The sequence below is a fragment of the Nipponia nippon genome, unplaced genomic scaffold (genome assembly GCF_047370975.1).
Source record: "Nipponia nippon isolate SJK-2023a ecotype South Korea unplaced genomic scaffold, ASM4737097v1 scaffold_1, whole genome shotgun sequence".
In the NCBI taxonomy this organism is placed as follows: Eukaryota; Metazoa; Chordata; class Aves; order Pelecaniformes; family Threskiornithidae; genus Nipponia; species Nipponia nippon.
In genome coordinates this window covers 23706025-23720243 of record NW_028262290.1, presented here as the reverse complement: position 1 = coordinate 23720243, position 14219 = coordinate 23706025, and the positions used below count along the sequence as shown (strand labels likewise).

The 14219-nt window shown below is 39.1% G+C and overlaps 1 protein-coding gene across 8 annotated transcripts in view; it reads left to right on the top strand.

The window, feature by feature from the left end:
* The first annotated feature begins 1714 nt into the window (after nucleotides 1-1714).
* The window catches only part of SPAG1 (sperm associated antigen 1), a 46389-nt gene continuing 33884 nt past the window's right edge, over nucleotides 1715-14219 (top strand). Inside the window, exons 1-6 of one of the 8 annotated variants that reach the window (XM_087748911.1) lie at nucleotides 1715-1841; nucleotides 2654-2736; nucleotides 6280-6421; nucleotides 7014-7173; nucleotides 7525-7650; nucleotides 12421-12488. In XM_087748911.1, the coding sequence (XP_087605037.1) occupies nucleotides 1762-1841; nucleotides 2654-2736; nucleotides 6280-6421; nucleotides 7014-7173; nucleotides 7525-7650; nucleotides 12421-12488 (659 nt within the window). In that variant the 5' untranslated portion in view covers nucleotides 1715-1761. Of the gene's footprint in view, nucleotides 1842-2264; nucleotides 2394-2653; nucleotides 2745-4541; nucleotides 4756-4797; nucleotides 4998-6279; nucleotides 6422-7013; nucleotides 7174-7524; nucleotides 7651-12420; nucleotides 12489-12788; nucleotides 12833-14219 lie in introns of those variants that run through there. The other 7 variants (XM_087748939.1, XM_087748919.1, XM_087748930.1 and 4 more) reach the window with 7 other exon arrangements.

The following is a 14219-nucleotide window of genomic DNA, read 5'->3' as shown; positions in this document are numbered from 1 at the left end:
CCATATTTACATGTTAGGATAGGATTACTTAAAGCTTGGTAGAATGTTTGTGAAATATATGTAGCTATTTAGTCTGATACTGTGAAGGAACATTTGTCTCCAAATAAGTCTGAACAATCAAAACTTAGAGGGCATTAAGAGGTGTTTGAAGAGTACCACTAAGTTATCAAACTCTTGGTCAGGTTGGTAATCATACACACCTATGTTAGGATTTTGAGGGTGGAATTTCTTCTCTCTGGCCCCTGGTTGTTTTGGGTTTTTTTTGTTGTTGTTTGGGTTTTTTTTTTTTAAATTGCTATTACTCTTCTACCTATAGTCTGTTCCCAGGATTTCTAATCCCTTAGATCAATAAAAAGGCAGATTAGGTTAGCTAGTGTTGTATCAGAGGGGAAAAAATATAACAAGGCTTATTTTGTTTATGATAGCACTGTTGTTACATGACTGATACATAAAAAATGGTTCATTTTTATGTTTCCAGCAAGGAAATTCTTATCATAGGCAGGAGGGAGGAAAGAAAATATTATTCATTGGGCTTTAAAATTTAAAATCCTGTTTAACAGAAAATGTGCCATCTCCATCTTTGGAGGTTTTCTATACCACATTGGTAAAGCTCTGAGAAACCTTATATTACTCTGCTTTTGAGAAGCTGAACTAGGTGACTTACTGAAATCATTCAACCTGAATTATCCAATGTCTTATCTATCAAATACAGATTGAATTTGTTTGTATTTACTTTTAAGGAAGTTTTTAATCTTCTGTTAGCTTTAGATTGAGATATTGAAATGATTGTGTATGCCTTGAAAAAATAATTTAAAAAAACCCAAACCTGGTGTGCATGTTGTTTGTTTCTTGTTTAGAACATGGATTCGCAGAAGGATGTTCAGCCTCCAAAGCAGCAGCCAATGATTTACATTTGTGGAGGTAAAGAAAAGACATCAGTGAATTTTTTCTACTTGTTACTGGAGATTTGGTGTTTTAATAATGAAGAATGCATAATCATTATACTGAAGAGTACATAAATACAAATAGTTGCAGTGTGGATCCTGATGTTCTTTAAAGCTTTAGATGCTGATGCTACCACATACACGTGGTATATATGGGTAGTGATGTGGAAGTAATTCTTTAGAGCTTGTGTTGCTATGTGGAGGTCCTCCCTCTCCAGAGGACGCTTTCTCTAAGTGTCCACTTGTGGTGCAGATAGTGGACCTTCTATTTAGTGCATCTCAGAGTTTTTTTCAAAAATGCTGTATGGTCACTCAGCTTTTATTGAAGTGCAGTAGTCAAATTCTCTCTTACATAAGTCTTAAAAATTGGTGATTTTGAGTCATCACTTCAGGAATCCCTGGAATATTTCATCATTTAAGAAAATAAACTTGGGGCTTTGGAGGGCTGAGCTGAAGTTTTCATTAGTAGACAATCTAGTTGTGTCAAGAGTGGAATGTGTTCTGTGCAGTAATAATTTGATGATTTTCAGCAAGATCCTCTTTGTTAATATAAGTGAAGTTTGCTAATTTTTTTTTTGCACAGTATCTTCATATCCTTCAGCTCTTGATACAAATTCACTACAATAATTTTCATTATGTTTTGTTTACTACAAATAGGAATTTGACTATTATGACTTTTGTAAGTTACCTATGCATTAACAATGCTGTTTTTGTTTATCCACTCTCTTTCTCTTCCTCCATCACATCAGAATGTCATACAGAAAATGAAATAAAGGCGAGAGATCCTATCAGATGCAGAGAATGTGGCTACAGAATAATGTACAAGAAAAGGACAAAAAGATGTATCCTTTTACATGGGCACTTGAATGCATTTGGGAAGCTGTGGATGGAGACAAGGTATATAAGGGAAACCGAATGGAAGTTTTGAGTAATTACGTAAGAATCCTTCAAGGCCAAAAATCAATACAGTAGAGCAAAGTACCATAGGGAAATCGCAGTGTGACTGGGTATCTTCTTTTCATTCCTGGCGCTTTCTCTCTTTTTTCCATTTTCTATGCAAAATATAATAAGCTGTGATAGTCTGCTGAGTGACATACTATGAACAGTTGATATTAGTCAGGCTTTTAACAAAAGGTAAGTGCTGTGGGGTTAATTAAAGATGAGTTTTGAAATGCTTTTATGTAGTTAGTCGTGACTTGAGATTTAGGCAGTCTCTTTTCATTTGTTTGTTTGTTTTTTTCCTTGCCCACTCCACTCTTCTTCTCCCCAATCTTTTTTTCAACAACAACACATTTTTTTCCTTTAACTGCACTATTCCAGTGGTGGTTTTTGATGCCCGATGATTTCTGCTGAAGATATAGTGACTTTATGCTGCAGTTTAATCTTTCTGATAACTTTGCTCTGTGAATCCATTGGTGTACAAATGCACACTCTTATTTGTGTTTTAAGGTATTGAACTATTAAAGTTTACTGTGATACTAAGTTTTGTCTGTACTGTCTTCCAGCAATAGATTTCTAAAGCTGTCGTTTAAATTGTAGTCACAGTATGTAGTAATCTAAGTTCAGTGGTATTGTATTCTTCTTGAATTAACCTTGTTTTCATTACTCTCATCTAAACTTTATTTGCATTTTTACTTTGTTAAAATGTTCTTTGGACTCCTATGAACTGCATAACTGTGGCTTGAATGAATTCTACTGAAAATAAATAGAAGGCTACACAAGGCTTGGTCTGAAACAGGGACCTGGATTTCAAAAGAACAAATCTCAAAGGACTTGAGACCACCCAAGTCAGGTACCCAGGTGTGGAGGAAGTGTCAAAAAAATCATCTCTCGGGGAAAAAAAGAGGGGAGGGAGGCAAGGTAGACATTAACAAGCAATGTGTAAACAGCAATTCCTAAAGTACATCTTGACTTAGTTGTCCCCTTGTTACTCAAGGAAAGAATTAGGTCTGTGCTATAAAGATAATTAGGGTAGTGTCCCAAAACTAAAATAGCATCTTGTTTTGCTTTTCAGATGACTTCTCAGTCTGTACTAAAAAGATCAAACTGGTTGTTTTGTATTGACGAGCCAAAACTTTTTGCATCTGTCTATTTGGAATGTGTGTTAAGTAATACTAAACTATCCTGTGTGTTTAATTCTCATCAGTATAGTAAGGTATCTTTGTTGCAGACTGCATGACCATGTACTGACTCATAAATGAACTACAGTGGGTTGTTTTGGGGGATAAAAAAGCATTCTTGAGATTTTGTTTTGGAGCTGTTTGGTTAAGATTTTCTTAGGTATCTGATCTGATCTTAGCTGTTAAGACATTTCTTACCTAGGTTTTTCCTTGGAGGCCAGATACACCCGAGTATAAATGATAACATTTTTACTACACAATTGCTATCAGTTTGTTCACCAGATCGGCATGCATAGTGTGGTCCTTATGCCTGCACAACGGAAACAGGGCATCAGCTATCGACAGGGCTGCTCAGAAGGGTGAGCTCCAGAGTTGCCCAGCAAAGCGAGGGCAGTACCAGCGTCACAAAAGGTCTGGTGGGAGCAAGGGGTGGCACCTCTTCCTGCCAGACCAATGTAGAGAAGAGCATCTGGGCAGGAGTTTTGACCTGCTGGAGGGTAGGAAGGCGCTGCAGAGGGACCTGGACAGGCTGGATCGATGGGCCAAGGCCAACTGTATGAGGTTCAACAAGGCTCAGTGCTGGGTCCTGTACTTAGGTCACAACAACCCCATGCAACGCTACAGGCTGGGGGAGGAGTGGCTGGAGAGCTGTCTGGCAGAAAAGGACCTGGGGGTGTTGGTTGACAGCCGCCTGACCATGAGCCAGCAGTGTGCTCAGGTGGCCAAGAGGGCCAATGGCATCCTGGCTTGTATCAGGAATAGTGTGGCCAGCAGGACCAGGGAGGTGATTGTGCCCCTGTACTCGGCACTGGTGAGGCCGCACCTCGAGTACCGTGTTCAGTTTTGGGCCCCTCGCTACCAGAAGGACATGGAGGTGCTGGAGCGTGTCCAGAGAAGGGCAACGAAGCTGGGGAAGGGTCTGGAGCACAAGTCTTATGAGGAGCGGCTGAGGGAGCTGGGGGTGTTTAGCCTGGAGAAGAGGAGGCTGAGGGGAGACCTGATTGCTCTCTACAGCTACCTGAAAGGAGGTTGTAGCAAGGTGGGGGTCGGTCTCTTCTACCAAGTAACAAGTGATAGGACGAGAGGAAACAGCCTCAAGCTGCGCCAGGGGAAGTTTAGGCTGGATATTAGGAAAAACTTCTTCACCAAAAGGTTAGTGAGGCACTGGCACAGGCTGCCCAGGGAAGTGGTTGAGTCTCCATCCCTGGAGGTATTTAAAGGACGGATGGATGTGGTGCTTGAGGACATGGTTTAGTGGTGGACTTGGCAGTGCTAGGTTAATGGTTGGACTCGATTATCTTCAGGGTCTTCTCCAACCTTAGCGATTCTATGATCTGCTGCCATCGGGAAGGGGAGCGGGCCTGCTTTAGGAAACAGTGCCGGGGGACTGGAGGGCTAATGGGCAATAGTGGGGGCGGCTGGCGCTGGGAGGGGGACTGGCTGTTCTAAGCGGAATAAAACACTACGCTGAAAGCAACCAGGCGATGTTTGATAAAGCGACGCCCCCAGCCGCTGTGCTGCTGTCCCCCTCCGGCCGCTCCCCTCAGCCCAGCGGAGGAAGGGGGCGCCCAGCGCCGCCTCCGCCACGGCTCGGCTGCGCGTGCGCGGCGGCGAGCGGGCGGCGGGCGTCCCCCGGCTGCGGCGAGGGCCGGGTCGCGTCTGTCTCCCGGTGGCAGCGCGGCACCGGGCAGGTGAGTGTGAACGCCAGCGTCGCTGCTGGAGCCCGGCGGGGCTCCGTGGGGGCCTCGCCGGGGGGTCACTGGGGAGGGCAGCCCCGTGTCCGCACCGTCCACCGCGCTTCCCTGCCGCTCGCCCGGGCGCGTCCCTGGGCGCCGCCGGCCGCCATGTTGTACATAGCAACAGTTGCTAGGCACGGGCCGGCCGCGCCGCCCCGGCGGCGGTGTGAGGGGAGCCCTCGGTGTGGGATGTGGAGGTAAATTCCTGGCCCGAGGGGTGAAAGCCGTACTGTCGGCGGCTGCGGGGCAGGGCACGGCGCTGCGGCTTCGGGGGGCTGCCCGCAGCCGGCCGGGGGAGGGGAGCGCGTTTGGCTGTGGCGGTGCCGCGCCCCCGTGCAGCCGAGGCCTCCCTGTTACCGGATCGCCTGAGGGCTGCGCCGGGCACTCGAGGGAGCTCCCTAGTCCTGACGCTTATGGAAATGCTGGAACGGGAGAAAATGCTGCGGTTTTGTGATGAGTGCCTCTCTTGCTTCTTACTCCTGTCTAATTCTTTCCTCTACTCGTCTCTCTCTCCGTGCATGTTGTTTCTTTTCCTGTACTGAAACTGTAAATTCTTGGGGCGGAATCCTGTCTTTCTGCAGTACCTAATTATGACCAGTTAGTATTTAAGCGATACTGTATCGTAAACATTTTTGTGCAACTACAAATTAATATGGGTAATTATGCTAGCCATTAAAACACAATTATTTTAATTGGGTTTATATCCATGCATAGTTGTTATCACATCTAGCTAGCTGCCCTTATTGTACTTGTTAAAAATAACTGATCGCTTTAGGCACTATATAACATGGGGGCAAAGATGAATTTCTGCTCCCTAGAGCTTGGACTCAAAATAGAAAAAGATGCGGATCGAAGGCACAGGGAGACGGGAAGAGTCCAATTTGAACCCCTCACTTCATCACTTACAGCCTTGCTGGAAAAGATTCAGATTGGTACAGTAATATCAGCAGAGGCCCAGAAAATGCAGTTAGTGAGGAAAGACAAGCAACTGGATTTATTTTGGCTACAGAGAAGGCAAAGGTTATAATTCCATTAGATACTCTGAGTTAGTTAACATCTTCCCTCTGAAAAAAAGAGAGGGTCCTGCACCATCTTATCCTTCATCCCCACCACACTTGCTTAAAATAGGTAATACCATATTGTGTTTAAAGAAAAACAGAGAATGTGATAGGCAAAAATTGGCAATTTTTCTTTAAGCAGTCTTTCTGACTTGTTCTGCCTTGCAGAAGCAGTAGAGTTGTACATATTCTTTTTCCAAAATATATATAACCATACTTCTGTCAGTAAACCTCTGTCAAGAACAGTTTGTGTGATCAGGTCTTCAAATCTGAAATTTTTCTTTTGTGGCAATGGGTCCGCTTGCATAACAGAGCAGTACTTCGGAACATGAGCAGGGTTATTCCTTAAATTAGCATTGCTTCAAAATATAAGTGAGTGCCTGCAGAATCACTACATTTTTTTTTTTCTTTTAATATTTAGTTATGGGTGATGAGTCAGTACCATTTTTGCTGGACCAAGGAACCACTAAAACATATCAAATACCTATTGCTCACCTGGACTACAAGTTCATTGAAAAATGCACAGATGTTAAACACCTGGAAAAGATTCTCAGGGTGTTAAGGTAAACATATTTTCTTAACTTCATTATTAATTATATTCCTGTTCTGTAAAATTAAAAGGAACCTGTACCTAAATAGTCTATTTGTCTTGAACCTCTTTGTGACTTTCTAATTTAAAAATTAAAAGACAAAGTTAAAGTAATCATCTTAAAAGTGTCTAAATGATAACGCTGGAAATCCAAATCCTGTTTTAACCGTCCAAAAGGTCTGAGTAACTCAATGCCAGGTTTTTCTCAAATGCTGCTGCTGGATTTTGGTTCTGTTATGAAGCCATCCTGCCTGACTGTTTGTGGTAATTTCAGATGCCGTGCATGTTTAACTTTTGCTGAAAATGACAAGAGCATTTTTTTATGAGTACCGTGATGATAAGTTTGAACTCTGTATGTGTGTCCATTGGAAAGTGGTTGAAGGTTAACTCACTGGAATTTTCTGATCAAAATGTTATTAGGTGATAGTAGAATTCACTTGTAACAGAAGAACAGTCCTCTGCAGTCACTGTGGTGACTATACAGAGACTACACATGCAGAGAAATATGGAGGACGCAATGCAGTTTAGTTCTTTTTTGTAACTTTTATATCTTTGCATTTTTAAAGGTCTGGTGAAGAGGGATATTATCCTGAACTTACATTGTTTTGTGAAAAGCGTATTAAGCATTTAGATCCAGGGAGCAGAGCTCTCAGAAAAGATAAGCCTGCAGCCACAGCTTCTGATTTCACAGCTGAAGAATGGAAAACAATTAGCAGTGAACTGATGGTACAGTATAATTTATAATGGTCAGTAACGTAATCACTTTGATCAGTCTTCCTCTTGTGTATAAGTAGAATGCAATTATTTGATTAAATGAGGAAATGATCAAAGGATTATGTTGAGGTTTTTTCTTATTTTATTGAATTAATGTCACTGAATCTTTAATCCCCGTTTTAACTTTACAGATTTTTTTGTAGTTTACTCTTTATTCAAAAAAGCACAATTGCTTTTTGTCTTAATTGCTTTTCCCCATTAAGAGCAGTGCATTATAAGGATAGCTGTTAGAGTCATTGTAGACTATGAAGTATATCTGCTCTACTGCTTTAAGGTACAGATATATTATTTATTTATTTTCAGAGCTGGGTGACAGAAATGAATGAAGATGATAAGAAACCACAGTTCCTGGGAACAGACACACTGCATGAAAGACAAGATAACTTGCCTCCTATTCGTTGTTCCAGCAGCTGTCTTCCTGCTAATCAGGTATCTCCAGTTTTATAATGTCTGTTAATTATATGTCTTTCTAAAATCGGGAAATTTTCTATGTACAAACTTCTAATCATTGAGCCTTTCTTACTAGATTTACTTTATTAACCCGAAAATAAAACCTTTAAGTTCCCTTGCAAGAGACCAATGCTTAAACAGAAGTACCTCCTTTCTACTAGCATGTGTCTCATAATAATGTTTTAATTCTGATCAAGAATTCACTTCTGGAGCAAATCTCTTTAAACACCCTTTTCTGCTCTTTGATTCACATTTCAAAGTGGTGGTTAAGCATACGAACTAGGTCCCTTTTGGATGAAACTATGCCAGGAGATTTTCTCCAGCTGCCAGTAGGCTTTTGTTCCATAAGACCAGACAGGAGCTAGTCCAAAATAAATACCCTGAAACACATACGGTGTGGATGTTGGACTCTCTGACCAACTGTTTCACTCTATAGCCACTTCTATATTGGGTTGCACTGGTGTTTATGTAGCCTTTATTTTACACCTTGAGTTGGTATTCCAGCTTTAGCCATAAAGCATACTTCTTAATTTAGCCATGAAGCATACTTAACAAATCTTCAGAACTACAGAATAATCATTTACCTTTTTTTCCTAGGTGTTAGTTTCCTCATGTTTTTTTTTTTCCATTTATTTATCTGTCTGAAATCTGTTTTGTCTGTGACCAGCTTTCCTTACTAAAACTAAATGCAGTGCTGTTGGAGGGATTGGCAGAAAAGTAGGTGTGGGGTGGGATTTTTTTGAATTGTCAGATGTTATCATGGATAGTTTCAGTCCGATTCCCACTATTTTCTTTGAAATGCCTTGACACAGTTATAACAAATTCACTGAAGGATTTTTCTTTTTGGAAGTTTGGAAGTGAAAAATGTTATGAAAGGATGCTTACAGGTCATGTGATATTTCTTATTAATTGATAATGTGACAAATTTTATTGGAATATTATTAATATTATAAATAATAATGATTATTATGTATTAGTAAATAATAATAATTATGTATTAGTAAATGCCTGATTTGTGTTCCTGTGTTGTCAGAAACTACTTCTTATTGTCAGCTGGTACTTAGACATCAGGCCAAGGCATTTGGGATAACTAGGCGCTCTCTGTTATGTGGTATACAAAGAGCCTGGGAATTCCAGTGTAATGCTTTATAAGTATTGAGACTAAGGTGTGGGTTTGTTTTGTTTTGTTTTCATTAATCTGTCCTCTTTCACATTTTGCAATGTATATTCCTCTTGACTGTCCTATTTTGCTGAGACGAAGAGTGCCACTGTAGCTTTACTCTCAATTTATGTCCTGTATAAGTGTTTCCTAGAACATAAAATGGTAAGGAAAGTATCATGTGAACTCAGTGAACCCAGATTAGAATATAAGCATAAAATGGTGGAAGGTGGCTTGAAATCTAGGATATACAGTTTTACTAAAGAGGATGTGTTCTTCATTCGAAGACAAAATATTTATTCAGATTGTTTTTCTCCTACTTTAAACCAGGCAACAGTCTTCAGGTCAAGTTTTTATCACTTTTGTTCTCCATACATGGTTTAGATGTTAACATTATTACCCAGGAAACCTAGATACAGCTTTATGCCTTATCTGTGGTGTATGATTTCCATTCCTTTTGTCCAAGCAGATGGCCTCTGAAGTAATTGTAACCTGTCCTGAAAGAAAGAAGGGAGGCCTGAAACTGAGTTTTACATTTCAATCTTTTTATGTAGCAGTGGAGTTGTACCACTACTAGATTACTACTCAATAAAAAGAAGCTGTTTCTATAGTATACACTAGATTTATACCTGTAATATGAAATCTCAAAAAAATTAAATTAATATACTTAATCAGTTTTTATTTCTTTTCTTTCTTGCTGATAGAGTGACGTGTAACCGTATAATTTTTAAACACGTTTTGCTAATCAGTTAGGACTGTAGTTATTTTTTACAATGGCATCACATAATTTCATAATGTGGTATCAAGTATAAAGTTGGCATGATAAATTTCTCCTCTCTGCTAGAAAGAAATCCACAAACCCTTCCGTAATTTTATGTTGTTATTTGATTGGAGATTGTGTATATTAATCTGATCCCATGTATAAAAAGTTCAGTATCTTCAATGAAGCCAATTCTGGAAATCCTTATTGACCCTAAAACAGTAGATTGCACCAATGGATGCAACTTTGGTAAATGGAAGCATCTTGTTGTGTCTGTAACGAAATTTTCTTGCTGATACTAAATATAGGTACAGTTTTATTTCACTCCTAATAGCTTGTAACTCTATATGGTGTTTTCTTTTTATTGATGTGAAGTCATGGGGAAGATTTTCCAAAAAATGAATAGATAAAGAGTGAACTTTATGCAATATTTCCCTCTTTAACACAATAAGGAAGTTTCTGCCTTATACCCCTGTTTTTCTTTCACACAGCCCAGGACTTCGAGGTTACAACTATATTGCAAAATAAAAGAGGACTGCAGAGGCAGTTTGAGTTTTTCCGTTCCTAACTGTCCATATTGCTTAATTATTATTTTTGCTGCCTCACTTTTTCCACGGCAGAACTAAAGCATGGGTTTAGAGATACTTCCAACAGACTGCATGGATGGGATTTCAGCAGACTTAGGTTCCTTTGCCAAAGACAGTTTCCTAATACTGTTCCAGAAAGATTTCTGACCTCAGATACCTCCTCATGCTACAGTCCAGGGCATGCAACACACATTCCAAGTTTTATGTTATAAAAATCCACTGTGATGGTATCTATACAGCCTTCATATTATTTTGGATGCTCTGAACTAAAAACGAATACTGGTTAGCTGGCACAGAATAATAATGTCTTAGGCGATCCCACGGGGCCCAGAGGAAAACCAAGGTCAAGTTCTGTGTCACCTGAACTGAAGCCAGTCTGTGCTTTGGTCCAGAAATTGTTCACCGGACTTCAAACCCTGTGGGAACCATGCATTGTGAGTTTTGGAAAGAAAAATGACAAGGGCAGAGATCTGGGGTCAGGTTTTTTTGGTTTTTTTTTTTAGTTCCACAGCATGCAAATATACATTTTTCATCAAAGCCTCTTGGAGGAGATGCTCTGAAATATTACTGATTGAGAAATTCCTGACTCTGATGGAGCTGCAACTTGGTTACAATGGTCCGAAGAATATAAGATCTACAATTTTAAAAATTGCGCATTTTTGAGTCAACACTTCTTCCTTATTCCTTAAAAGGACATGCTGTAGTTCTCTCCCTAAAGTAAAGTTGCATTAGTGTAAATACCTTATGAGTTTTCTTCTGAGAGTTTCACTGTTTCTGTGCTCATTTAAGTTAAGTACTTCTGGTTTGGAAAAAAGATTTTATATTTATTAAATTATAAAAGTAAGTTTGTAATGTACACCAGGATACGTACATAATGATTAGTCGTATGTCAGGAAGCCATATTTAGGAGTTACCTCCTCCAAACATGCGCTGATCACTAAATGTATTTGTCATTTTGTCTAGCTTCTGGAAAGACTGAGAACATTAAGAGTAATTCTGAAGTTATATACTATAAAAGTTTGTGTAACGTAACATTATAGATAGTCAGAAGTGTTTACAGGAAGGGTCACATTTGCATTATGTAAATTGGGGTGTTTACATCCAACTGCAGAAGTATTTCCTTGTTACAGTGTCACCACTGGTAAAGCTAGTTCAAGAGGTTGCTGCTTGTTTCTTTGGTCCAGTTTATCACATGCTCAATTGAACTGGTACAGATATTTAGGGATTGTACTGTGATCTCTATCAAATTATTTGTTTGAACCCAGATAATTGTAAATCTGCAACTCTGCAAACAATTACATTGGTCTAACTCAGTGAGTGATGGATTGCAAGGTAAGAGGAGGGCTGAACAGCCAGGACAGCGTAGATGGGGAATATTTTGAAATGGCTGTTCCACTGTGGTATACCTGTTTGGAACCACACCTTGCTATTAAGTATTGTTGAAGTCAACAAGCAGGGAGGGACATATCAGAAATACAGTCTCATGACAGAGGCAGAAGAGATGCTAAAGGTGCCAGCTATGGAAATAGGTTCCATTAGTGTAGGAGATGGGTTGCAACACAAATCAGTCAAGTTTGTTATTGGGACTGATTGTTGCAGGAAGGTCCTAAGGATAAATTTTAGTTAAGGCAAATCTCAACGATGGAGCTTGTCTAAAAGCTAAAATGGGTGTAAATCATCTTGGGAATTAGCTTGACTGGAGCGTGAAATAGTCAAAAGAAGTACAGGCACTATTTTGAAGTCAAACAAATTTTTCATTTCTAAGTTTGTTGTGAGTGTTCCAGGGACTATCAGAATCTGTGCATTGCATTCTTTGGGAATGGCAAGCCTAAAACGAGGTTACTGATTCAATCTCAGTGCCAAGCACCGCATCACAAGGCTGAGGTTTCCCAAGACTGAGTTCTCCCTTGTTGCGTTGAAAGGATGGTTTGGAAGATGGCAGCACAAGATACTAAATAGGAAGAGCAGTCTTGCATCTGAAAGTTTTATTCAGTGCCTCTGTGACACGTAACAGGGCAGTGGAAAGTGTAAGACTGAAGAGCTCCTCAGATTACAACGATATGTCAAATACATAAAGATTTTCTTTAAAGCAAGATGAATTAAGTTTTCAAGACTATGCTAAGATTAGTCATGAATAGTGTTAGTTACTAGGAATATGTATTGCAGAAAGAAAACAAAACAAAAAAAGGCTGTGAATTTCCACTTTAAAAAATTGTCTTACAGGCTGACTGTTTCTCTTTCAGAACACAAAATTACAAAACAAACAAAGAAACAAGAAAAACATACCACGGGATTACAGTGAATGGGACAAGTATGTTAAATCCTTTATATTTAAGTTTTTATTAAATCTTATGTATTTGTTTAATAATGGAACATTATTAAATGTTGTTTTTTTAAAGTATTTTCCAGAAACCTAGTATTAAGGCCAACATTTCAGGGAATTATAACACTTCAGTGAAACTTAGATTTTCCATAATAAATGTTGTATTAAAATGCAAATGATGCATTGTGGTGCTAACAGCTGAAAACAATTTAGTCTATACTTTTGTTCAAGCTGCATGAAATACAGCAAGTTGGCAGAAAATACAAATAAAAAGTGGTTTTGTTTCAGATTTCATTTTTCCTTTCAACATCTAAGAGAGAAAATCTATGGAGGTACGTAACACCAAAGGATTAAAATTAGCTTAATCTAGCAGGTTTTTTTGAAAGCACTTCTAGGATTGTTTAACCTGGGCTTATAAATTTGATCTTCTGTGTATCTAAAGTCACAATTCTAAATTAAAAACAGAATTGATGAATCGTTATTCCTCCACTGAGCCCTGCTGACCACAAAGAATGAGCTTGAGGCACGTACATCAGATGCAATTACACATAATCAGACGTTTAGACAGTAACTGACTATTTCTAGGGTGGATGGAGCCCTGATAGAAAGACACTGTCTGCATCATGTAATGGTGGCATATTACCCTCCCAGGTTACGTGACAGATTGATGCTTCCAAATCGTTGAACACGGAGGGGAAAATGCACGTACTTCTGTGTTTTGCATTGTAGCAACTTCTCTCTAGCTCCTTAAATCTGGAATATGATGCTGTAGAATCAGAGTGAGAAGGCACAAGTTTCCAGTGCTGTAGATGGGGAGCTAAATCTAGAGACTGTGGGGTTTGGGTAATGAAACTCTTAATGTCTCACTCCATCCCAAAACCACGACAAAAACCCTGTCTGCATAAGACGCTGTTCTTACAAATAGCTGTGCATATCAGTTATTTTCATGCATGTATGTTTCAGAAATTGTGGTCTTCTGCTCAAGTGTGGACAAACAAAATTGGTTATCAAAGTAACTTCTGCAACAATTTATTCTTTCATCCCTCCTTCCTCTGTATCATTTAAAGTAATCATTTTAGGATTTTGCTTGCAGTTTTATGTGCTTAATCTTTAAGAGCTTTAGCATGCTGATAATACTACAGCTGGTGATTTTTTTTCCCATGTAATGTATTTGTTTTGGATAATATAAGTATACTGAAAAAGAAATTTTCCACTTTGAAGCGTATCTTATTTTCAAAACGTTTTGAAGATAATTTCAAAACCTTCAAATAATTGTTTAGGCAAGTCCTGAACAAAAAAGTTTCACTTCATATTTTAAAGGCACCTATTTTGAAATATCATTAATTTATTATAAATAAGTAAAAGTAAGGGAGCAAAAGATCAGCATCAAAGTGGAGAACAATTAGTCTTACCTGAAAAGGTTTTGAATTGGATAAATTCTCAAAATTGTCTGTCTATTTCAGATAGAAATTATTCATATTGTCAAGATTATTGTGGAAATCAAAGGATATTTTTCATTAAGTCCTAAACAGAAAAGCAGCCAGTGTAGTGTTTCTAGATAATATAGGAATTGGTTATTACTGTATTTGTTTATAGGACTATGGCAGCAATACTTCTTTGATGGAAATTCCTAAACGCTGTTTTCAAAATCTGCTTCAGAGTAGCCGTGGAAGTGTCTGAGACTATTTTGAAATCTCTCTCACCTTTACAGTATTAATT